The 24,829-nt window shown below is 37.4% G+C and overlaps 1 protein-coding gene across 1 annotated transcript in view; it reads left to right on the top strand.

Moving 5' to 3' along the window:
• The window catches only part of col15a1a (collagen, type XV, alpha 1a), a 93,992-nt gene extending 69,764 nt beyond the window's left edge, over positions 1-24,228 (top strand). Inside the window, 21 exon segments of the mRNA XM_036578136.1 lie at positions 318-383; positions 2,087-2,149; positions 2,861-2,950; positions 4,001-4,036; positions 4,698-4,751; positions 4,901-4,957; positions 6,313-6,372; positions 6,462-6,503; positions 8,459-8,480; positions 8,823-8,901; positions 9,363-9,388; positions 9,595-9,599; positions 9,601-9,693; positions 10,492-10,630; positions 11,082-11,152; positions 12,993-13,121; positions 13,901-13,951; positions 14,899-14,961; positions 18,075-18,272; positions 19,371-19,480; positions 23,231-24,228. Of these exon segments, the coding sequence (XP_036434029.1) occupies positions 318-383; positions 2,087-2,149; positions 2,861-2,950; positions 4,001-4,036; positions 4,698-4,751; positions 4,901-4,957; positions 6,313-6,372; positions 6,462-6,503; positions 8,459-8,480; positions 8,823-8,901; positions 9,363-9,388; positions 9,595-9,599; positions 9,601-9,693; positions 10,492-10,630; positions 11,082-11,152; positions 12,993-13,121; positions 13,901-13,951; positions 14,899-14,961; positions 18,075-18,272; positions 19,371-19,480; positions 23,231-23,489 (1,713 nt within the window). The 3' untranslated portion in view covers positions 23,490-24,228.
• The last annotated feature ends 601 nt before the right edge of the window (positions 24,229-24,829 follow it).

Here is a 24,829-nt window from a genome sequence, read left to right as displayed (position 1 = left end):
AGTGAAACCACAGGTTATTTAGGATTCTGAATTAGTTAAACAAATACACTGAATACACAGATGTAACTGGAGGAACTGAAGGAGCAGGGATTCAGCCCAGCGTCCATAACAGTTTTGATGATTCCCACTTAATTCAACTATTCTATCTAATCTATGAATTACCAGGTTTAGTGGGTGTGGTTAACTAGGGGAATAATCACCTTCATGTTCAGATCAATACACAGTGCATTTTTACAGCCCTAGCTTCTACACCTCAGTAGGCACACAACTGTTAATTAAGTAGTAATTACTTTTTATCTGCTTTGTTTACTTCCTAGTTAATGCTGAATGACACAGAGGGCCTCTTCAACTTCTCAGGGACTTTTGAACCCCAGGGGCCATTGGTGAGTAACGTGTTTATCATGAGTTATCTCCAGAATTCATTTTTAGGTCTGTCACAATCATGAATGATGTGGTATAATAGGCTTTTAATGCATTTCTAGCATCATTCTGTGGACTTTTCAGAACAAAACTCGGGCTTGAAGCATCAGATTTGTGTTGTGTTTAGGGGTGTGTGGTGTATCAGTGGTGCATATATTTTCGCTGATGGAAAGGAAAATTAATATTGGAATAATGGATCTGGAATTACAGCCGATAATCATAGCAAATAAATGGGCTCACACACTGATGCATGCATGGTCACTAATGGTGAGCTTTTCTGTTCTTTTCAAAGATTTTTTTAAAGTTCCACAACAAATTGTTAATTATCGGTTATCACTATCAGCCTGGAAATATCCATATCAGTCTCAAATTGTGTTAGTATTAGGGCTGAACAATTCGGGACAAATGGACTCATATTGCAGTTTAAATGTGATTATTTTCTCTAAATTAAGCTCCAGTATATCCCTTTTTCAGGCTTGAGTCTTGAATGCAGAATGTAGAATGACAGACTGCTGGTTCACAAGCCCTGCAATATTAGGTTAAATTTCACCACTTGAAAAACCTTTTAAGATGGTTTTGGGTTTAATGTAGGATGTAATTAAAATTGCAGCTCTTTCAATATGAGAACTGTGCTCTTTCAAATTGTGATTTCCATATGAATACAATTAAATGTTCAGCCATAGTTAATACTAGCCTGTGTAACCTAAGTATTAACCAGTTAAGTTAGTATTGGGTTTAGTATTAGAGTTTGTCTCTTCCTTTGTATAAAAGCCAAAAGGCTCCCATGTCTGACTTAAGATAAAATCCCTTATTCTGCATGTACTGTTGCATAAATGAAAGGAGCGGTCTCCAGTCTTTACAATTCAGTTTTAACCTCTGAACTCTATTGAGAGATGAGATATAAAGCCTGGTTAACCTGTAAACATGCCCCCAACATGACTTTATATTGAAACAGAAATAGATGCTGCATTGTTTGTTTGCACTTTTCTGCCTAATTCAGTATTTATGTAGAACGATATCTGGAATGGAATGACAAGCTTTAAACAGTCCATTCTTGCTGTTGCATAAAAGATACTAGCTAGATTTTCATACCGTGCATGATTTTGCAACCATACTCTACTCTCGAGTCTTTAAAACATAGGCTGTAAGTTCTCTGTTAGGGATGCAAATTTGTGACCTCACAAAGATTTTATGTGATTGTGATTCTGCAGGAAATTATTCAATGCATCAGCAAAGTTTAAATTCACCCTGATTTCATTTGATTTTTATGTTTCAATTAGACAGAGAATTTTATAAAATTTTAAAAAAAGGAGCACACATTATTGAATTTTATTACAATCCATAATAACATTCCAAAATCACTGCAGTTGAATCAGCATTGATTAGCTCCTTAGGCGGCCCAAAGTTTTATTACACACTTCTATAACCTAAGAATAGTTCAACCAGTTTGCACTAAAGTCCCTGGAGTTACTGAACAATAAGCCTTAGTATGTAATATGTCTGGATTTTAAGTGGTTAATGCGTCAAAATGCATTTTACACCCCTACCTGTTAGACAAGTTATTCACTGCTAGCTATTGAATTGGTAACTGATGGATAGTGCTTAAGCTAAAGCTAACGGTTGTTTTCATACTTTCTCTCATTTTGTGTTTTTATGTTCCTTTTAGGGTCCAAAAGGTCCAAAAGGTGACCCTGGAATCCCAGGCATGCAGGGCCCCCCAGGGTTAAAGGTAAGGGGCAAGTAGGGGAAAGCTGTCCCAAGAGGTGTGTGGCACTGACTCACATATGAAACCCAGTCTGATCCATGTGGAAATCCTAAACATTTGACTTTTAGTCACCCAGCTCTTTTTTCTGACATGGTTTGCTATCAGTCTGCTGATGTGTCATAATCTCACTCTCTTGAGAATGCCGTAATCTCAGTCTAAACCTGTTAGATTGTAATCAGTAAAGAGTGTGTGAAATGAACCACTCCGTTCAAGATTAAAGAGCACCTCCATATTGAGCTGCTGGCGAGTACAAAGCATTGATGTGTGAGAACTTAATGACTACCAGACAGACCCTCTATACACACACACACACACACACACACACACACACATCATACACCAGCAAACTCAGTCCAGACAAGCTCAAAAACGAGAATGAAACAGTTACCCAATGCTAACCCCTGTTAGAAGACCCTGGGGTGTTTTTTGTGTCATATGGTTTGTATTAACCTGCAAGTGCATGTGTGTGTGGATGTGTGTATGTGTGTGTGTGTATGTATGTGTGTGCACATGCTTGCATGTTTATGTGCGTTTATTCAGGTTGCAGTGGGCTCTTGTGCTGTATATTACCTTGTCTGCATATGTTTACAGACAACATACATGAAGCTTGGCAGTTTGTATGTGCTTGTTCTCATTTGTTTTTGTGTGTGCACATGTGTGTGGATGTGTGTGTAGGGTGAGAAAGGAGAGCCATGCATTGGCATTGCTACAGATGGATCGCTGTTGTCTGAAGTGACTGGGCCACAGGGACCGAAAGGAATCAAGGTGACACAATAATAACTCTATTCATGTTGATATCTACAGGGATGGCTTGGTCTGTTTTCCTGTAACTGAAGATCAATAGATAGGAGTTATCATGAATTCATTCTAGAATATTGGAATGAGTCGTATATCAGTTTGCCCCTTAAAGTCATCAGCAGGTGCACATTTCCTACAGTCTCTAAAAGGAATGGTTGGACGAAAAATCAAATATCCACAAGTCCACACATCCACTTACCCCAAATGTAGTCAATCAGCCAGGACATGTTTAGTGTTAATATTTTTCTTTTTTAGTTTCCCGCTGGAGCAACAAGGCTAAGGTTGCTAAAGACTTCCAGTTAATAGTCACCCAATTTTTTCCATAAATACATCCCCACAAATTCTCTCAATCCGCTCAAACTGCATACAGTACTTCTCTTTTTGATTTTATTGAATTTACCCATCATGGATAAATAGCTACCAACAAAAAATTAGATTTTTTGCGTATATGCGTTTATTATGTTGCGAGAATACACAGTAAAGTGAAATTTCGATTTCGGCTACTACTGATTATTGTGTTATAATTGCTTGCATGTGAAATTATTTGGCCGGTTCTTGTGGGGCAGGTAAGCTTTTGTGGTCAGTTGGGCCATCCTGAGTTGTGAAAGTTTGGGAATCACTGCTCTAGACACAAGCTAAAATTATAACCTCGAGATAACACACTATTCACAAGCTAAAATGCTATTCACGATATCCCTAGTTTCTTTGCTTACTTAATCTTCATGTTCTGATTCTTAGACTATAGTTGTCTGGTGGTCTTAGCTTGGTTCAGAAAAATTGCAATGCTAATATGTACAGGAGAGTATGTTGTTGTTTGGAAGCTATAACTATGAACGTCATTGTCTGCCTGCTGGGAATTTTGTCATATATGTAGTCGTACTTAGAGACCATCACCATGTTTTGTTTGTCTTCCCAAAATAAACAGTAGGAAGTGGTGGATAAAACTGTATTGTACGTTAGTCTGTGCCCACATAGCCTCCATGACCCACATGATTTACTCACGCATTCTCTTTCTAGGGTGAATGTGGTGTTCCTGGACCTCCTGGAATAATGGTAGGTGCATGTATCATCTGTATCTGCATATAATTTCAGCATTGGTGTCAAACAGCAATATTGATAGGTAGCAAATATTTCATTAACAACAATGTATGTAGTTTGCTAATAAAATATATAAAAAGGAAATAAACAGTATGTTTCCTTTCTGTTTAATTAACATTTCAAATACTCTCTAAAGCTCCCTTTAGTATAATTTTAGGGGAAGCAGAACAGACCTGTCAAATCAAAACCAGATATGCCAGTACCAGTACAGTACATGGATCAATTAACTTCATGCAAATGTAAATACTGTACTACCTGGTATAGAAAATATCTTGATTTTGAACTTGGTCAGTGCCACCCAGCACTACAGGGTAGTAATCCTGTTGTTAGTTGTTGTTATTGTGTTTTCCAGACTCTAGTTTGAAGTCTTTTCCTCTTTTCCCATGTTGTATGGCTACAGCTGCTTCTGTTCAAAATGTTTTGGAAAAAGTTGTGAGGCCAATGTTGCCCTGTACTGGAGCAACAGAGTGGAGTCAGTGTGGAGCAGTCGGCCTGTTTTCTGGCATGATTTTCTCTCGCAGCTTGCCTTCATTTGGCTGTGCACCTGTTACAGACACTGTGGTGTTGATTAGAGTTTCAAGATCATCATGTTTCTGTGTTTGGCTCAATCAAACAGGGCCCTGTTGGACCAACTGGACCTAAAGGGGAATTTGGGCTTCCTGGACGTCCAGTAAGTGTCTTTAACATTCCATCACCTAAGCTCATACTTAATGGGGTGCCTGTTTAGTTTGTGGATGCTCTTCTTCCAAACCTGGTTCAATGTTATGACTAAAGTAGCTTGTACGTTCAGATTAAGACCGCTTCCATGTCTCATGGTAGGGTCGTCCAGGTTTGAACGGACGCAAGGGAGAAAAAGGAGACTCGATTGGACTACAGGTGAGTATCATACATCACACGCATTCAAACACACATGTTTGTACAATGTCATGACATAGGGTCAGACATATATTCCATACATATTACATACAGCATATGTGTAAGTGAATATATGTAATTGAAATATGTCTCATTTGTATTATAGATATGGTGAGAATAATATATATATAGTATTTTCTAGTATATATAGTATATACTATACTATATATAGTATACTCTGTACAAAAAATTTTGTCCCTACATATTATAACAATATAACCAAGCAAGTGCAACATGTCCCATATATATTTTATATACATGTAAGTAACTATGACCTATGATAATATGTATCTGTATGTTAAAAGAATCTTATTGCATATGTCTTATATCTGACCCTGGACCCAACTTTAGCCTTAACCTCGATAAGAACCAGTAAGAAATGGGTTTACCCTTTCATTTTTAAAAAACAAAACATGGGCCTTTAGCAAAAATCACTTTACAAAATCCACTTTGTTGGTGCAGATATTGCCCTGTTGTTCTCTGATTCTCCTACAGAGTCAGGACATGTAGTGAAAATGAAGAGAAAACACCCTGTAAGAGATAGAGAGGTTTGATGGTTGTTAACTGTAGGAAACAAAATTCTTCTGGTGTAATCATAATGATGTGTATCAACACATTTATTTTGTCTTAGTAGAATACTTTTGCCCAAACAACTAGAATACTTTTGGGCAAACAACTCTACAACCACAACAGCCTGTCATCACATGCAGCTAGGAAACATCCTGTAAACAGAACTGTTTTGATGGCTTTTAACAAGGTTGTAGCACATGTCTATGTGTCAATAATTAGCAGATAAAAATTTACCACTCTCAGTTTCCTATTAAGTCTTTCTTAACCTACTGTTTGATTGTTTTTTTTTGTTTTATTCTGATCCTTAAAGGCATTTATGAAAGATCCGAGAATTATGGTGTCAGATAAGACAGAAGCACTGAGGTTATGAAAATATTTCTGTGTCTGTAAATGATTAGCTATTCAAAGCTTTTTAGGTTCACACTGTTAGCGATTATATATAATATTTATTCTGTATGATAGAAATGTGGAAATTGGCATATTGACTATTTTTGGTATCTAAAAGTAGTGAAAAGGAGTATTTTCCCATTTAAAATGCTTAATTTCAGCATAATAGTTGTATAAACAGTACATAGATTAACTGAATTATAAAATGGATGTACGACATTCTACAGGTTCTTGTGCCTAGAATCCTGCATTAAATCACATTGTAATGTAAAGGTAGCTAAATTATGTTTTTTTGACTCTCTCGTCCCTCCTCCCCCCTTCATCGGCCTATCCATCCCTCCACCCTTTGGCTCTGAAAGGGCCCACCTGGTCCTCCTGGCCCACCTGGACGTCCCGGAATATTCAACTGTCCTAAAGGAGTAAGTGTGACCATCTTTCTGCCTCTTTATCTGGCTCATGTGGAAATGGAACTGTTCAATGCTCAGTGTCCACCTTCACGTTTTTATAGACAGTGTTCCCGGTTCCTCCTCGGCCGCACTGCAAAAAGACTGTAAGTAACTGATTGTGTGTGGCACATGGACTGACCTCAGTTTCATCCTCAGATAATGCCTCATGGTCACAGTTTGACCAGGCCCAATACATGGTGCTTTTGTCAAAAAAGGCGCAGAAGAGTCACTGAATTCAATTAATTCAATGTTAGTAACAACTTTCTTCATTATCGGACTCATTTTGTTTCTCGACAGTTACTTATTTGGCAGAAGCACCATATATTTGGAGCTTAGTATGGTGTAGCTTTGTCTTTCAACCATTCGTCTTACCACTACCGTTGCATGGATTTATAAAACTTACAGTAGCTAGAGCATCCCAAGTCTGTCTGTGTCGGTTTAAGAAGTCAGATTGATTTAAAATCAAACCACATCTTTGCCTCATGGACAATGGATGAGAACTTTATGTCTCAAAACCTCAAATGACTGATTTAATTGATGGCATATTTGGACGACTCCCTGTATTTTATAGTCTGATGCAATGTTCTTTACTCCCAGTTTTAGCGAGCCACAGCACAAAGTTAAGGTTTTCCCCCACTCCAGCACATCAGGTTCAGCTCATTAAGGGCTTGTAAATACCTGATGAACTGAAACAGGTGTGGTAAAGCGGGGAAAACACTAAACAATGCAGTACCAAGGCTCTCCAGGAGTGAAAAGCACTAGTCTGAAGTAGTCCATGAAGTTGCTTTGAAAATCTTCCCTCTTCATAGACCATACCCTGAAATACATCAGTACTGAATTTGCTCCCAGCATGCTGCATGTCAGATACACATTGTATGGGTTTGCTTCTCTTTTGGTGTCACTCTGTGAGATGAACTAACAAAATGTCATCCTTCTTTCAAGGAAACACTTATATAAACTAATATTCTGGACATTATTGTGTTCTTGCATCATCAAACATTAACAAGAATTTGTGGAAATCCTTTGTGGAAGTTTCCAAGACTTACATATATTTTGTATATACACTATTTGTGTTTGTTTGTTTGTTTGTTTGTTTGCCATTTAATATGTGTCTAACATTTGAGTGAATAAAGAAAAAATATATGTGCACATGTGTATACAATATATGCAAAAGTCAGAGACCAAACTTTTGCTCATTCAGTTTCCTCTCGGAATGACCATAAAGGACAAGTTATTTTTTTTTAAATGTTAGAAAAAAGCAAAAAACATATATGTAAGCCTCCAACCCTCAGGATAATGTCAAATCTATCAGTATTTCATTTTTATCCACTGTTTACTTGTGTGCACCTTACTGACGCATTAACTCTACCATCCTTCCAATCTTTAAACCAAACAATTACAGCTGTGCCCCCCAACAAAAGCTGTTCACTAAGGAGTCACTGACATTATGTTTCCCTATTACATTCACATAAGCAACTACCCAAACACACCTTAGCTGCCCTGCAATATTCTGGGTAATATATATATATATTTTTTTTTATAATATATATTTATTATATAAAGTTTTCAGCTTTTTTCCTGCCTCTGAAAAATGAATAACTTGTACTTGATGGCTGTTCTGACTGAAAATTAAATGAAGTGGTGGTCTCTGACTTTTGCACAGCACTGTATTTATATTTATAGAACCAATGTGTTTGTAGTTAAAAATTCAAACAACAGAACAATGCCTCAGTAACTTCGCAGTGTCTCCAATATGTTTTCTACGCAAGACTTGGTACTACTACTGAAGAAATTACAACTCCATATTTTGTCTGATGAGAAACACAAGTGCACATAACGCAAGTGTTTCATATTTCATAAGAACACATCTGTGCTTGTTCCTTTTCAGCTCAGTGGACTAAATATTCTGTTTGTCCAGTGCATGATTTCTGTCCCAGATGGGTTCACTCCAAAATCATTCCGTTCAGATTAACACCGCTTTGTTTACTACTGTTCAAACACTGCCATTCATCCTGACTCACATCTCTCTGTGTTTTTCTCACTCGTTGGGTTTGTACAGATCAATGGAGATTCTACTACAGGTGAGTTCTAAAGTCTTATTGATTTACCCTCTCAGATCATTGTTTACAGATTCGATTGTTACCAAATGTGTTGACTGAGTGAGTCAGTTCAAAGGAACTCTCTCCTAAATATCCTAATCAGGCAAAAAATGCCAAAACAATAAAAAGATGCTGTCAAGTATAGTTAAACACCAAAACCTCAGAACTAGTCACATAGAAAAAAAAAGAAAGATATGTCAGGCTTTTAGATTATCAGTGCTTTCAAATCTTCTCAAAGAGTGAAGTGATGATGATTTTTTGCCTAGATGTTGCTTCTTCTGATTCTGATTCTGATTTTTTGCTCACCCCATTTTTCACCTAAAGAGGGAGCTAACTGTTCATCATCAGGGAGTCAAAGGGGAGAAGGGCGAAAGGGGTCTCCCAGGGCCTCCTGGACCCTCATGTATGTCACTGTCTAAAGCCCTCAATCACAATGTATGGATTGTCACTGTCATAAGAAAATCTCACAGTTTGATTTTATTTATTTATTTAGGTTTTTGTTATTTAACCTTTAAATTATTTAGCCTTTAAATTGAGTGAACATTTTGTGATAAATGGACTAACAGAAAATTTGAAAAGCACACTTTTACATATTTCTATAAGTTGCAATAAAAGCTCAATAAAAGAAGAGAATGTTTTTTTTCCTTTAGGCAGAAGGTTGCTGTTTTAAGGCTGATACAAAGTTTTTCTTATGACAGCAATGACACTCAGTAGTGCATTACAATCACATTATTGCCATTGTTTCTCCTTCATGAGACTGCGTTCAAGTCTCTTAGCACTCTGCCCTTATTATCGCTTGTTTATTGTAACTGATTGAGCCATCAGTTTGAATGTGTTTATGAGCTTTGGGTTTTTCCATCACAGTTCTGACGCTGGGAGCGGGGAGCACGGTGAGTCTAAAAGGTTTATCACATTTGACTTTGATGCAAGTCACCAGACTGTGACTGAGTGAAATTGTGTTAGAAGTTTAAACCTGCATAGCGCCCTTTTTGTTTTGTCTGCATTTATTCGGGGCGCACTTATGTGCGATTATGTTGAGTGCTGCATGTGTTCTTGTGTTTTGGGCCATGTTTACATTCCTGCATGTGCGTGACAGGGGCAGAAGGGTGACCTGGGCTTCCGGGGAGAGAAAGGGGAGAAGGGAGAGGCCGGCATGCCAGGGCCACCTGGACTGCCTGGAAGATCCGGGTTGGTGGTGAGTAAACATAACACACGCACACAGCACCATTTCTGTACGACCTTATATTTGCTTTTTAAATCAAGTAATCATAGAGATAAATCCCATCTGATAGAACTGACCTTTCCTAATAGATTTATTGCATATTCTCTCCCGCCTTTATTCTTCTGCACTCTATCTCTCTGTCTCATCTCTCTGATCTCTCCCATCTCCATTCCTCTCCTTTTGTCTCTTCTATCCTTTACACTTTTTTTCCTCTCTTTTTGTCTCTGCCTCCCACTCTCAATCATATTTCTTCTCTATCTCTGCTTCTCCTCCTCGCACACACCCAATCCCCATCATCTCAAAGCGTGTTTGATCTGTCTTTCTGACTCGGGGAAAGTCATGTTTGATTTGCCTTTGTGAAAATTAATTGCCATGATGACAAACCGCCTTCTAATGTGTTACTGCCGCGTTGCCTCATGTAATTAGAAATGGATGGATTGGCGAGCCTTCATTCGGAGATGAAAAAGAATCCACGCAGAAACAAAACCGAAAAATGAGGTGCAAAACTCGCTGGAAAATAATGATAGAGATTGGTTTAGTTTGTTCTTTTGCTTCACAAATACGAATTTAATGGTATGACATGCAACAAGCAAATAATTCCCATTTGTACTTCTGACAAAGCTGAAAACTCCTGACCGCATTTGAAGCATGAGTAATGAAAGGCTGTCTACAGCGCAGTGGCAGTGGCTGATAATACAGATTATCATTCATAGGCTGTCTCAATGTATGATTTATGGCCTTGTTCAGATTGTTTGTTGTTTATCTATGAAGGGACCCAAAGGAGAATCCATCATTGGGCCCCGTGGTCATCCAGGACCTCAGGGACCCCCTGGTACTCCTGGCTTTGGGCGAGCAGGTGCCACTGGACCCCCTGGGCCTCCTGGATCTCCTGGACAACCTGGCTACAGTGGTAAATAATAAAACAGTACAGCGTTTCTGCCTATGTCTCTCAGTTTTCACATGTGGTATATTTGAGGATCTGTATGCACACACCTCAAAAGAAATTATAATTGTCCATCTGTTGGCCAGCTGAGCCATAAAGCCATCTGCTCAGAACTAGGCGCACTGCTAATGATTTTCATGCTTGATGTACCAAATCAGTGCCTCTATCAGCCAAAAAGACTTGATGATGATGCTGGCTCTTGGAAGTGATCTTTACATTACTCTTTTAAACTCTCTTTATCTGCTGATAAAAGACATCCCATTGATGAACTTCAGTGCTGAGAGACCAACTGGCCTGTTAAATGTCCGGCTTAGGTCCTCCATTCTGTTAATTCACAGGCCGTACTGGCACTTCAGCAGATTTTGTCCTTTCATCATTAAAAAGAAAGACTAATACGAATGTATACTTGTTATTTCAGCTCTTCCTGGCCCACCTGGTCCAAGAGGTCCTCCTGGTCCCCCAGGACAAGCTGCTGCTGTCTCTGGCTCAGTGAGTGACACCCATTATCTCACACAATCAACATCAGTCAGACGTATTATATGTCAGTATTGTAAAACATTGTAGTGCACATTACTGTGTCTTCATAAAGCAGTGTTTCAGCCAAAAATCACACAATTTCTTCCTTACCACAGATGTATTCAATGAGCCAAGATGGGCCTTGAGGCTAACTTATATCATTTGGGTGGTTTTATGTACCAAAAATGGTCAGAATTCATTTTTACATGAACATTTTTCATCCTTATTTTGTATCTTAGAATTATACAGGCTGTTTTTGTTACTGTGCCTTTAAGACTGATATGAATAACATATTTTCTGATTGGCTTCCCTGTATTTTGGGGAGCTTAAACACTCTCCAGAATATCAGTGTGAATAGGTGGGGCTAAACTGCTGTTGGAGGAATGTGTAAATAGATGAAAATTAGTTGGTTCTTTTGACATCTCAAAAACATTGAATTCATAAAAGGCTGTTTTTGCATATTAGTTTCTCTATAAGGGCTGTGTGGACTGGGGAGTGGAGGGTATGTAAACTTTAACAATGTTTTCATATTACTGCAGACTCCTTTATTTCGAAAAAGCAAGGGAGGTTTGGTTTTCCATGATATGGACCCTTTAGCTTTCAATGTTAAAAGTCAATGTAACAAAATTGTATTCTAAGTTATTTTGTCATTCATCATAAAAAAGGTGTAAAGGGCAACTGCTATTTTCAAGTTATGTAAAAAAAGACAACAAAAATGAAGACACAGAGTTTTGTTCTGACAGCAACAATATGTAAAAATAGACTAATGCAGAAAAGAAGTTGCATAAGTGGGGGAAAAAGGGCAACATGAACATAAATCAAATGTTTTTTAATTGACAGCATATTGCAAACACTTTAGTCAAGATAGAGAATGTGATTTCCAAGGAAGCCTATTATACAGGATGGTAGTTTTTTCCAAGGCAACCTGAGTACAAGATTTACTGCCCAGGTGGGGATTTGAACCCCAATTTGCTGCAACCCCAAGACTGTAACATTACAGACTATACTATCTTAGTTCTATAGGCCTTCTGTTTGAGCTCATCAGAGCCTTGTATAAATTCTTATTTTTTACAATAACAAAACTTGGTTTAGTCATTTATTAGCTCCTCCTCATTGCTATTTGTTTGGTTGCTGATTAAAATGATCACATAAAACAGCCATGTTTTCTTAAAGAGATTATAAATGCTTTATTATTGGGATTTCCAGCCACAGTGGTGAAGCATGCATCCTTATCAAGTCAGAGTTATTGAGGTAAAATATTGGTGGACAGTTCTGAACCAGAGGGGGCGCTCAAGAGTGCTGAAGCTTGTGGAACATATAACTGACCAACAAGCTCTGTTTCCAGGACAAAGCTGAAACAGATTTTGAAGAATGGCTGTATAAAGGACAATTATAATGCATGTTAACCAAGAGGGCATACTGAGGGCAGTTTAAGGGGAAAGGGGCATGGGCTGAAGGCCCCTCTGGTGTTTGTCTGTGCACATGCCTGTTTGCTGATACTATTTTTCGCTATGTGACATACTTTTCCATTATTTAGATAACAACATGTGTGTAAGTGAGATTTTTGGCCTAACCATCGGTTTAAAGTTTATAGTATACTGACCTGTTATTTTCCAGCTGTCCCTCCACTGTTGGCTTTTGGATCTGGAATATTCATAAAACTAATCTAAAGTTTTAGCCCTAATGTGGAGCAAAAGTTGATGGTGGGTCAGATGGAGAATATCGTATCTAAGTAGTGTGTCTATAATTAATGACATTCTGTTGAAATGACTGATTGGTCTTAATCCATTTGGTGATGATGGTGTTATCACAGGTAAAGAAATACGCAAGTCTTGAAGCCATGAGGCGCGATTCATACCTGGACGAAGTTGGGACGTTCTCCTTGCTTACAGATACGGGTAAACTCTACCTCAAAGTTTCAGGAGGTTGGAAAGAGATTCAGGTAACTTTTTTTTCATTACTGTACGGTATATATACTGTATCACTGAATGGTTCCTTGGCTCTGAATCGTACAGTGTTTGTGTGTGATCACTTTATTAGTAATAATGCTTTGTATGTATTTAAATGGACGATGATGGTATATTGAAACATATAATGATCAAATAGAGATCCCAGTGGAAAACAGATCTAATGAAAAACATCAACAAATCCACCCATTTGTGAAGTACAGATGTACCATATCGTTCAGGAGTTTGGAATCACTGTTCAGAATCAACATTTTCAATAATATAAAACCAGTTTAGGTGCAAATAAACTTCACAGGTTTGAAATAATTAGAGTGAAATTGGAAAGCTGTAAAAAAAAAAACAATTTCTATTAATTTAGAAGGATCCAGCATGATGAACAGAGCTGTAGCTGACTATAAAATATCTGAGATATAAATATCTGTATAGTGTCAAGAACAACATGACAATGAATCTTTAGAATGCCTCATTTCAAAACTGATCATATCTCGAAGTAGATCAATAGTGTAAGTAAATGTGAATAGACAAGTGAAGTATATTTAATAACGTTTCTAAAATGCTTGAAATTTTGAATAAATCATTCAAAATGACTTCTGATGTCTAGCTTATCATATCTAAATCTGTATTGTATGAGATACTATTATGGATTTTAATAACCATAAACATATATTTTAAAAAAAACATTGCTAATATAACAAACTGATTTCAAACTGCTGAAAACTCATATCAAAAGCTCTTCTCTTTTCTTTCTCTCCAGCTCGGAGGGCTGATTGAGGTGTATCCTTCTCAAATCCTCTCACAAGATGATGTAAGTTCCATTATCCTGATTAAAAAGTTTATGCATGAAACCTGATAAAACAGTAGATGTTTATAATTATTAATAATACAGTTTGGGACAACATAGGGTTCAGCTGAATTGTGCATTGTCTTTTTCCTAAGACAAATATCTCCAAAATAGTAACTTTACAGGTGAAGGCAAAAACATTCTTGACTTTGAATCTAAGTTAATGTAAAATGTTTTATTTCAAGTAATTTTGGAGCTTTTCTATTGGTCCCTTCATCGTGATATTGTCACACAATGTAAAGGACACATGCCATGTTCAAACAATGTAATAAAATAAAAATCAACAAAAACAGAGACACTTTTTTGGTCAGTCTTCCAAAAGAAAAGGAAAAAAAATGGGTAAGCAGTGTTCTACAGCCCTTAATTAATTAGTTTAGCTGTGTTTTAAGCTTTAAGCTTTAATGACCTCTGAAAGCTTGGAGGATCAGGATGATCATTCCTATAAACATACATCATCATAACGTACTTGTGATATGATAATTATGATAATAAGACCGGACTCCCAGGTAGTATAGTGTATCACACTTTGTTCTGTTGTCAGGGGATTATAAGTTTAAATCCTGCCATTAGAGAACATAACTGGTCTTGCTTAATTGGATACAGTGATATGCAGTACCTGAAACATTAAATAAGAAAAAAATTGTGCTCATAGATTCTGAGAGCATTCTTTACTTTCAAATTTAGAAGTGTCACACATTTGTATTGTGAAGCTCTTCAGTATTTTTGCCATATTGACCACACCTACTTGAAGCCTTAATCCATCATGGACTGGAATATTTGCAGGTTGTATGATGTGTACACAGAGAGGAAGTGAGGAGAGCTGGCAGGGGAACTGAGGTGTAAAAGTGTGTGTGTGTGTGCACTACAGTGACCATGTCAGCTGTAAAAAATGCCTCTCTAATCCTCTATAGGCTGGCCCCTTAATGCTGACCCCTCGACTCAGCAATACTCCTACGATCCACACAGGAAGTGCGGTAAGAATGGAAGTGTGTGCATGTCTGAATGCATGTGTTTCCACATGAACCACTCATGTTTTAATATGTGCGGTACTGTGCAAAAGTCAGAGAGCACCCATCAAACCAGCCATTAAGTACACGTTTTTCAGTATTCAGTGTATCCGCTCTTTGAATTTATAACAGCTTCCATTTTTTCTGTGAGGCTTGTTTTCAGTTTGTCAAAGAAATCTGCAGAAATATTTTCCCACACCTTCAAAGTTCAGTCTTAGAAGTTAGCTGTATTTTCTACTGATTTTCTCCTCTCTCTCAAAGGTGAAAGCTTTAAGTACTGTTTTTCTGATAGTGACAGTTTTGATGGTCTACCAGGTCATGCATATTTGTTAGGAGTCCCTTTGTCTCCACCTTTTTTGTTTTTATTTATTTATTTATTTATTTATTTAATTTTTTAACTCCAGTTTTGGAAACTCTTGTTTTTTTTGCTAATTTTCATTTAACTTTCCTCTTCCTTAATAACTTATATTTTATGGCCGTTGTGAAAATTAAATAAATGAAGGTGGTCTCTGACTTTTGCACAGTACCCCAATGCCTATTGATGAACTGGTGCTTAACACCAATCGCCTCTTGCCATTGCAGAAATACTCAAGTGACTGTGTTTTTGAGTAGTTGTAAATCTATACCATATGTGTGCCTGTAGTACCAATATATTGTACCTTTCCCATGCTATTCTTTTCTTCTTCAAAGACAGAAATACATTATATTCAAGATTTGTCATGGTTTTGTATGAAGCCTGTTGGGGAAAACCATTGGCTTAGTTCTAGCTTGTGTTCCTGCGGTTTTCAGAGATCCAGTTTTAGACTATAAATTACGGTGCTGTCCATCCAGCACTGTTGAATGGGCATCCCAGCCAGTGTAAGTTTATGTTAGTGGTTAGCTGCAGGGCAAGTCCGTGTTGAAGGATTGTATCTCTAGAAGTCACTAAGAGAGGACAACGGGGTAAATAGGGACTTGCTCTGTATAGACATGCAAGGGTTTGCCTGAGAACAATACAAGAAACAAACAAGCCTTTGTGTGTGTCCTCATGTGCATATGTGTGATCAGTTTAACACCTATTAGGGGGGCCAAGTCACAGCCTAACGCATTTTGGTTTTCACTTCATTTTTGTTTAACAATTTTCGGCTACAAATGAAACAAACTGTGTTTCGGGGACCTATCATTTCAGAACAATTCAGCTGAAAGTGGTAGGTGTGGAAATGTTACATGTTACTCCACAGGGATTAAAAGGGAATTTCACAGATTTTTCTAAATCTCTGCATAATTAGACTCGTCAGATGTGAGCAGTCACTCAGAGTGGCTTGATGTGAAATGCTCCATTCTAGCAAAACTTGCCAGTCAGAACTCTTGTGGTAGTGATAGAAATCAGACAGCTGCAAATTTTAATGAGGCTGAAAGCTACCTCACAGACATGCCTGATGCCTGAAATATTGTTTTAGAATAGTTTATGGAAAGGTTTTGGCCTAGAACTCATTTGTCAAAAATATATTAATAGCAGAGAGATACATGCAGGAAGCTTAAGGCAAAATGGCACCCAAAAATACTTTATTGTCTGATTTACTACTATTTTACAATCATCAGTATTACATATATAAACTCAGAAGACAGCTGTAGCTTCACTGGTCATTTTGGATAGTAATTAAAATGGCTATATTTGTGAATATTGTTACTGCTGGTTCCTATCACCACTATTGTAAAGAATTTTGAGTCAGTGTTAGGCCTGTCACAATTCCTACATAATTGCCTGATTGCAGTTATTTGATGTAATCGCGATTATATAAACTGGCAGCAGGTTTTTTTCCACAGTCATTATAATCCACAGTCTGTTGCAGACAACTAAACAGACAACTAATTATCAACTCATTTATCACAATTATTTATGTGACAATTAATCGTCAGCTAAAATTTCAGAATCATGACAGCCCTAGTCAATTTCTCTACGGTTAACTATTTCACATCAAACTGCTCTGAATTACATTTTTTTACATCTCAGAAACTGAATTATGCTGACATTTTGGAAAAATTGTGTAATTGCCCTTTAAGAGCTAACAGTCTGAAAAACTAGTTGTAACATTTACTGGATCTGGTAAGATGCAAACAGTATTAATTCATGTATAATTCTATGTTGTTTGAACCAGAAGGCACTTTCCAGCCTTAAAGCATCAAAATATATGCATCAAAATAAGCATGATTAGTGAAAAGATCCTGTAAAACAAAATGGCCTATTTTATTTGTTTGTCCACAAAGTAGAACAGCAAATACTAAACTGAAATATGTTTTAACATAACCTCTGTAGCTTTTGATCAATCTGTGATTAAAAAACTGTTCCCCCAAAAATAACTGTTTTAAATTTATGTGAGAAGGATGCTATTGATGGTTTGCTATGAGCAGCTTAATTGTAACACTGTTAAAACTAACCCTACTTTGTGGAGGCTGGGCTTTAAAACAGTGCTTTGTTACAGGCACCAAGTGGTTGACTGAAATAGTAAATGTGTGAATTCTGACTTACAATTGAAAAAACACTTTTGATGAAAAAATTTACTTTCATGACACAAAAACAATCTTCAGGGTGAATCTCAAGAACAGTCTGTCAGATAGCTGTGAAAATACTTAGATGATGTTGCTCTGGTAACATTATTACTGTTTTACCGGCACAAACGTTTACTTGTGGAAACTGTAGTGCAGTGTAAGTGATCTTGCAGTGTTATAAGCAAATTCAAGCCCTGTTCACTGCACCGGTTCCTCTTTGCCTCTTTTAGGAACCACAGGCTCCAGTACTCCAATCAAATTTGCTTCCCATTTATCTGATTAGATTTGTGTGTTTTTACTAGGACAGCTTGTGATTATTTGCCAAAATGGCTGTTCAGCACATGATGAATGTGAGCCAAATCAGAATTTGAAAGATCTGGTTGGATGAGATTTCTCCGCCTGTTTAGACTTCAAGGAAAATGCTAGACATATCAGATATATGAGAAAGAAAATACAAGCTTGACGGTGTGAAAATAAACCTACATTTGGCTGCCTGTCTAAAACGAAGCCCTAGGCTCGTCTAATCATGTGCTGGCTGACCCCTCTCACAGCTCAGGCTGGTCGCCCTGAACACACCTCTGACTGGTGACCTGGGCTCCATCCACTCGGTGAACAGGCAGTGCCGGCTGCAGGCTCAGGCCATGGGGATACGGGACGAGTACAAAGCCTTCCTCTCTCACCACCTCCAAGACCTGATCGACGTGGTGCAGCCGCCCTACCGCACCAGCTTACCCATCGTTAACCTCAGGGTGAGCTATGCATCTTCTCTACTACAAATGTGTTAACTGTTAGGCATTATTGACAGCATTAACAAAAGCATGCTGTGATTTTGTGTCATACTGGATAACTTTTAATCTATATTACATTTGTGTTTGTATGTAGAGCAGGAAATATTGTGTGATTTGAATTTGTTGAAAAGTAGTGGTGTCAAAGTTAACATGATAATAACACTTTAACGTAATAAATTCTTAATGCCACTGATGTGCTTCAACAACATTAATGCATTTTTCTATTCTGACCCTTCACACCATTTGTAGCTGTGAAGCCCTGCTGCATGTTTAATGTAAAAGTAATTCCTTACCTAACTAACTATATTTTTCATCATGTAATTGTGTAATTACATGATGAAAAATACATTGGGTTCAAACTTCTATTAAACTTGTACTTTTATAACCATGGGGCGAATACAGGATAAATACAGGATTCAGGGAAAAGTCATTGTTTAGCTGCTTCATCCACAAAACAGTGAGCTTCTAGCAAAATGACAGTAATAACTCTAGACTTATGAGGTGCCATGGCCAAGGTTAGCTGATTACTGACAAGATGCAACACAAATGCAAATATACTTTTTTAAGCTCTTATGTAATTTGATATTAATATATTATTTAATTTCTCGCTTATAGTTAATTGAAACAATGGCACATTCAAACCTGTAAACTGAATTTAAATGCAATTCCTTATGTTATTAACTATGTAACTATTATGTAATTACATATATAGATTTGAGTCGTACAGCAAAAGGACAATAAAAGCCAAAACCTAAAGCTATTGAAGCTATGAAGGTCTGTCAAAACAGTGTTTAAAATGTTCTAATTGGAAAACATTCTATGTTTTTCCCTATAAGCCAAAGAGCTATAGCTTGAACAAGCAGCTGATTGCATAAAAAGCCAGTTGGATAAAGCTGAGAACATTCAATTACTTGTGATGCTCATTGGCCATAATACATCTAGCTGCATGAAGTGATTTGCATTTCATTTTAGTACATCAGGCATAACAAACTTAGCGTAAACAAGTTTGAAGTGCAAGCATGTATGATTCAGTGACTGATATTGGGTCTTCTTTCGCAGGGCGAGGTTCTGTTTAAGAACTGGGAGAGCATCTTCTCCAACCACCTCCTCCCCTCTGGGATCCCCCTCTACTCCTTTGACGGCCGGGACGTGATGAGCGATCCCTTCTGGTCAGTTGCCTTTCCAAATTCAAATCGAAGATGGCAATCAGTTCACAGAGTGACTCAGCGCATTTTTAACTTAATCACAGAGTCCGTAATTCACAGAGTGACACACCAAGTCAGTGTATTAGCAAGAGAACCACTGAAGCCGTGCCCTAAAGAGAGATTTATTGGATTATATTAACGCTCTATTATGGAAAATCATATGTCAGTGCTATTATGCCATGATATATGTCACTTATTATTTCTTTTATGCGTCATCGAAAAGGAACAATACAGTATGACTCACTGAAGCATTTGTGACTCATCTAGCAATGGTGATCAAAAGCAGTCCATTTAAATTATTTCAACAATGAAACACAGCACTTGTTAGGTTTTAGTGGTGTACAAGAATAGAAAGCTGTGATTATGTCTTGGTAATTGTGAAGGACTATTGGTGGATTTTTTGAGTTCAGCACATAGCTGCATTTTCGGCTACATTAGCTTAAAGACATACAGGGTAGCATGCTTTGATCCGCTGCTATATGTGGAATCCAATCACAATGATTACCCCCGTATTTATGAAGAACCTGCACTGAACATCTAATGCAGTTCCAGCTCGCAAAAGCATTTCCCTGAAATGACGTTTAAAAGAAACAGGGTTGCCCAGCCACAAACCAGACTGAGGCTGCACCTATCCATTCCCTTCCCTGTTTTTTTCCATGAGCGTATTTTTACAACAAGCTTTGCCCTTCCTTTCTCTGTTTATGTCTATTTATACCTCAGGGTAGTAAATATAGCTACTCGTACTGTGCGCCGGGGGAAGCGGAGACAGTACAGCTGCAATTGTGGTTAGCGAGTGGCCTGTTTAGGGCTGTTTGTGAAGTTGGGCATGCCATGTGTTGAGCCATGTGGCAGCTCCCGTTTCAGCAGAGGTATGAATGAATGTAGCTGAAGGAGGTGGCCGATAAGGTCTACAGGTATCCTCAACATCTTTCAACAGCTAATAGCACAGAATTAAGGCTGTATGGATCTTTGTGAAAAATCTAATATGGCCTAGACTACACGTGTGGTTTACTAGCCCAAAGTATTTTATATTGTTTTAATACAGTGGTGCTTGAAAGTTTGTAACCCTTTAGAATTTTCTATCTGCATAAATTTGACCTAAAACTTCATCAGATCTTCACACACATTCTAATAGTAGAAAAGAGAACCAAATTAAATGAATGAGACAAAAATATTAGACTTGGTAATTTGTTTATTGAGGAAAATGATCCAGTATTACATTTCTGTGAGTGGCAAAAGTGTGTGAACCTTTGTTTCAGTATCTGGTTTGACCCCCTTTGTGCAGCAATAACTGCAACTACACGTTTCCGGTAACTGTTGATTAGTCCTGCATATCGGCTTGGTGGAGTTTAAGCCTCAGTACAAAACAACTTCAACTCTGTTGTATTGGTGGCTTTCCTCCCATGAACTGCTTGCTTCAGGTTCTTCCACAGCATTTCTATTGAATTAAGCTCAGGACTTTGACTTGGCCATTCCAAAACATTAACTTTATTCTTCTTTAACTGGTCTTTGGTAGAATGGCTTGTGTGCTTAGGGCCGTTGTCTTGCTACGTTTTGTTGAGTTTCAGCTCACGAAAAGATTTTCCCAACATTTTCCTTTAGAATTTGCTGGTATAATTCAGAGTTCATTGTTCCATGAATGATGGCAAGCCATCCTGGCCCAAAAACCTCATATCTACAACAAAGTAAGTTTACAGGGCAAAGAAAAGATATTCTTCATTTTTTAATGTAACTTAATGTAAATGTATTTAATTCTAAGTAATTTTGGACTATTTTTACTGGAACATTCATCATATAATTTTGACACACTGTAAAGGACAACTGGTATTTTTGAATTATGTAAAAAAGAAAAACAGCAAAGCAAAAGGTTTTGTTCAGACAGCGAAGATTTACTTAAATACATTTGAAACTCTGTGTCAAATTTTAACAGCTTATACAGGTCTAGACAATATTGCTTCATATTCTATTACTCACACACTGCTCTGCCAAGGCCGTTCATCAAAGTTTTCCAGTGAGTTTTGTTGTTATTACAGAATGCCAGTGAACTTTTTGTCCTTTGAGTTTTCAACAGGTTCATATTAAGGCTGAATTTCAAAACTCTTATTAGAAATGGCTTCCAGTTAAAGAAGCTCTCTGGAGGAGAGCCAGCTGGATTGTGCGGTCAGCTATTGGTGCAATAGTTGTTCTCCATGTTTTGGTGTGATAAGCGGCCGTTGGGACTGAATGAGATTGATGAGGGTTATGAAAGCTTTTACCATGAGAGGGCAATAAGAACTATGCTGTTAGATCAGATTATACACTTCGCCTGGGACTCACTCAAACCATGATAAATCGATTTCAATTCAGTCGTATTGACCAGATGGTTTGTACTCATGAAACGCCAACAAATTTAGGGAAAGAAAAGACACATTTCAAACACCTACATAAAGGATAGACATATTTTAAATGTATTTGTGCAATATGTTTTGTGTTTAGATTTCAACTCCGGCTATATTTAACTGCTGCACTTCCCTCATTTTCAACAGCTCTGCAGCGCAGTTATATACACTAGAGTTAACACATCCTCTACGGAGAACACACATTTGCACATTTTAATACCGAATTACTGTTTATTTGCTGAATGTGACATATTGGGGAAAAATAAACAGAAAATGTGGCCTGTACAAAAGTTTGGGCATATTTGACATATGTTTTATTTTTTCAGATAAGACAGAAATTGTGCACTAAATTCTGCAGAAAAAGGCCATGTTTACCTGTGTTACCTGTAGAGGATTTATTAACTTGCTTTCACTTTTACAACATGACTGGAGGTGTCCGAACTTTTGCATATGACTGTACCCACTTCTAGTACATCACACTCATTTCTGGTTTAAGCCAGGCCCACTTTTGTTTGCAATTAAAAAGAATAGACTGAAAAAAATAGCATTCAGGAATATATATAAGAATAAACGTATCGGTATTAGTACCAACATCGATTTTTTAACAATACCCAGCCTTAGTCCAAAATAAAAACAGAGCTCTAGCTGAATCCATAGTAATGGAGGAAACTGTAAAACACTGAGAATGAAGTTATAATAAAATTGACATCCAGAATAACTCATTTTCAAAAAATTGTGATCAAATCTCAAGGCACACAGTTAACTTAACAAGAAATTATTTTCAAATAAATAATACAGTTTATTTTTTGTATTTTTTCATTTAATAACTATTTGCTGTTTTGAAAAAAACATCTTAATACCTTTTGGTGTCTAGCTTATAGTATTACAGTCTGTACTGTTATTAGTTATTATTGAATAAAATAACAGAAATTATTAATATGACAACTGATTTCAAACTTTTATATGGTAATGTATATGTATACTTGACTGTTTATGATTACATTTTTGTCTGCTCATGCTGTCAAAAATCACTCAAAAACATTGTATATCATAAAATAATAGTTCTAAATGCCTCATAGTTCAAAAGTCGTGACCAAATTTTGAGGCGATATCACCAAACATGAATGCAGTTACAGTATATTAATTATTTTATTTATTACTATTTTTATTGTAACTTATTGTTTCCTTCTATATTTGTAATACTGAATGAAACATCTAAAAATACTTTTTGATATCTAGATTATAATATTTAAATATACGTTGTGTGAGTGATTATTGCATTTAAAACAATCAACACTCTAATCTTTGTGTTTGTGAACGCATTGTCTTTTCACAGGCCACAGAAGGCTGTATGGCATGGTTCCTCAGAGAGGGGCAGGCGTCTGGATGCTAAGAGCTGCGAGTCGTGGAGGGCAGGTGACATGGCCATCACCGGTCAGGCTTCCTTCCTCTACAGCGGCCTGCTGAGTCAGCAAACCCGCAGCTGCTCTAACCACTTCATCGTCCTGTGCGTTGAGACCAGCCCTGACCACAATACCATCGAAGAGCTCAGACGGGCACAGTTTCGCCACAGACGCTGGCACTACAGATACTAACGCCTGCGCCAGACTGCAGCCTCTGCCAGCAGAACGTCAACATTCCAGAAGGTGTAAATATATGTTTTGATCGAAGACCACATCGAGTCATCCAGAAGCCAATGAGCCGTCGAGTCTGCGGTTCTTATATCAGGTTTTGATCACATGGACATCAGTAGCAAAAGCAAAGCCATTTCTCTCTGAATGTAAAGCAGCGTGATGTCCGTGTCTCAGCAGAGGGATGCGCCGGGCCTCAAACCCAAAACATGTCATTTTGATGCACTGTATTTTCATTTTCTCTTTTTTTCCAGTTCTGATTCTCCAAATCCACAGATGTCTTTTTTTACATCAAGTCATCTTTTCTTCTTGAGTAACAAAAGATGTGTCAGTATTTAATTTAATTTCAGTGTTTTTATTTATACCTGACCGCACATAATCTAAATATGTCAAAAGATCGAGGATGAATATGTAATTTATAGTTCCAGTTGTTCAGATGAACTCCTGCTCCTGCTTTCTTTCCACTTTTCAATGAAAGAAAAGATTTTCTATAGCATCTCTGTTGATGAAATTATATTCCATTTTTGAAGCTGATGAAAACGTGACTGCAGATGTTTTTTTTTTTCCCAGAGAGCAAAAAAAAGAGGTCCTCTTATTCTGGTATGTTTCTATTTCTTGGACAGAAAACTTGAGCAGTGTTTAGTGAGAAGGAGTATTTTTTATGTTAACTGGTGCCTATTGAATAAAATCTCTTTTTCAAATACTTTGTGCTGTCATGTGTCTGCCGTATGTATGTAATGTTTGGAAAGGGGAAGAAATGTATAATTTCATGGCTATTAATGAATGTTCTTTAAGTTTCATTCAGTAATCTCAGGCCAGCCGAGTTTATTAGCAGACTGCATGGTAATCAAGCTGTGTTTTAGTGGGTATGTTCTCATAGCAGTGCTGTTGCTGAAAGCCTTTTACAGCACCATAAACTGGCTTGCCAACTGCAATGAGTCCGAAGAGGAATGCTACACCTTGCGCTATTGTGATGTGAATATTTCCATAACTATTTAACAGTCAGAGATGAGAGAGTCAGAGAGAGCATGAATAAGTAAACTGACAAAAATATAAAAATGAATGGGAGGGAATTACTTAGATATGTATTTAGATCCCCTGATGTAACAGCCACCTGTGGCCTGTAGTCCAGAAAGCACAGCTGGCCCTGCTACTTGGATGAACACTCTTGAAAAAGGTGGTACAAAGTGTTGTTTTGAGTAATGCCATTGACAAAACATATTAGTTCCCTAAGGAACCATGCTTGTAAATGTATAGATGTGAAAAACCTTTTATAGGTACAGTTGTATACAAAAGAAATTGGT

Source organism: Colossoma macropomum, unplaced genomic scaffold, assembly GCF_904425465.1.
Source record: "Colossoma macropomum unplaced genomic scaffold, Colossoma_macropomum, whole genome shotgun sequence".
Classification (NCBI taxonomy): domain Eukaryota; kingdom Metazoa; phylum Chordata; class Actinopteri; order Characiformes; family Serrasalmidae; genus Colossoma; species Colossoma macropomum.
Note: the sequence above shows the minus strand (reverse complement) of the source record. Positions and strands in the feature narration are given on the sequence as shown.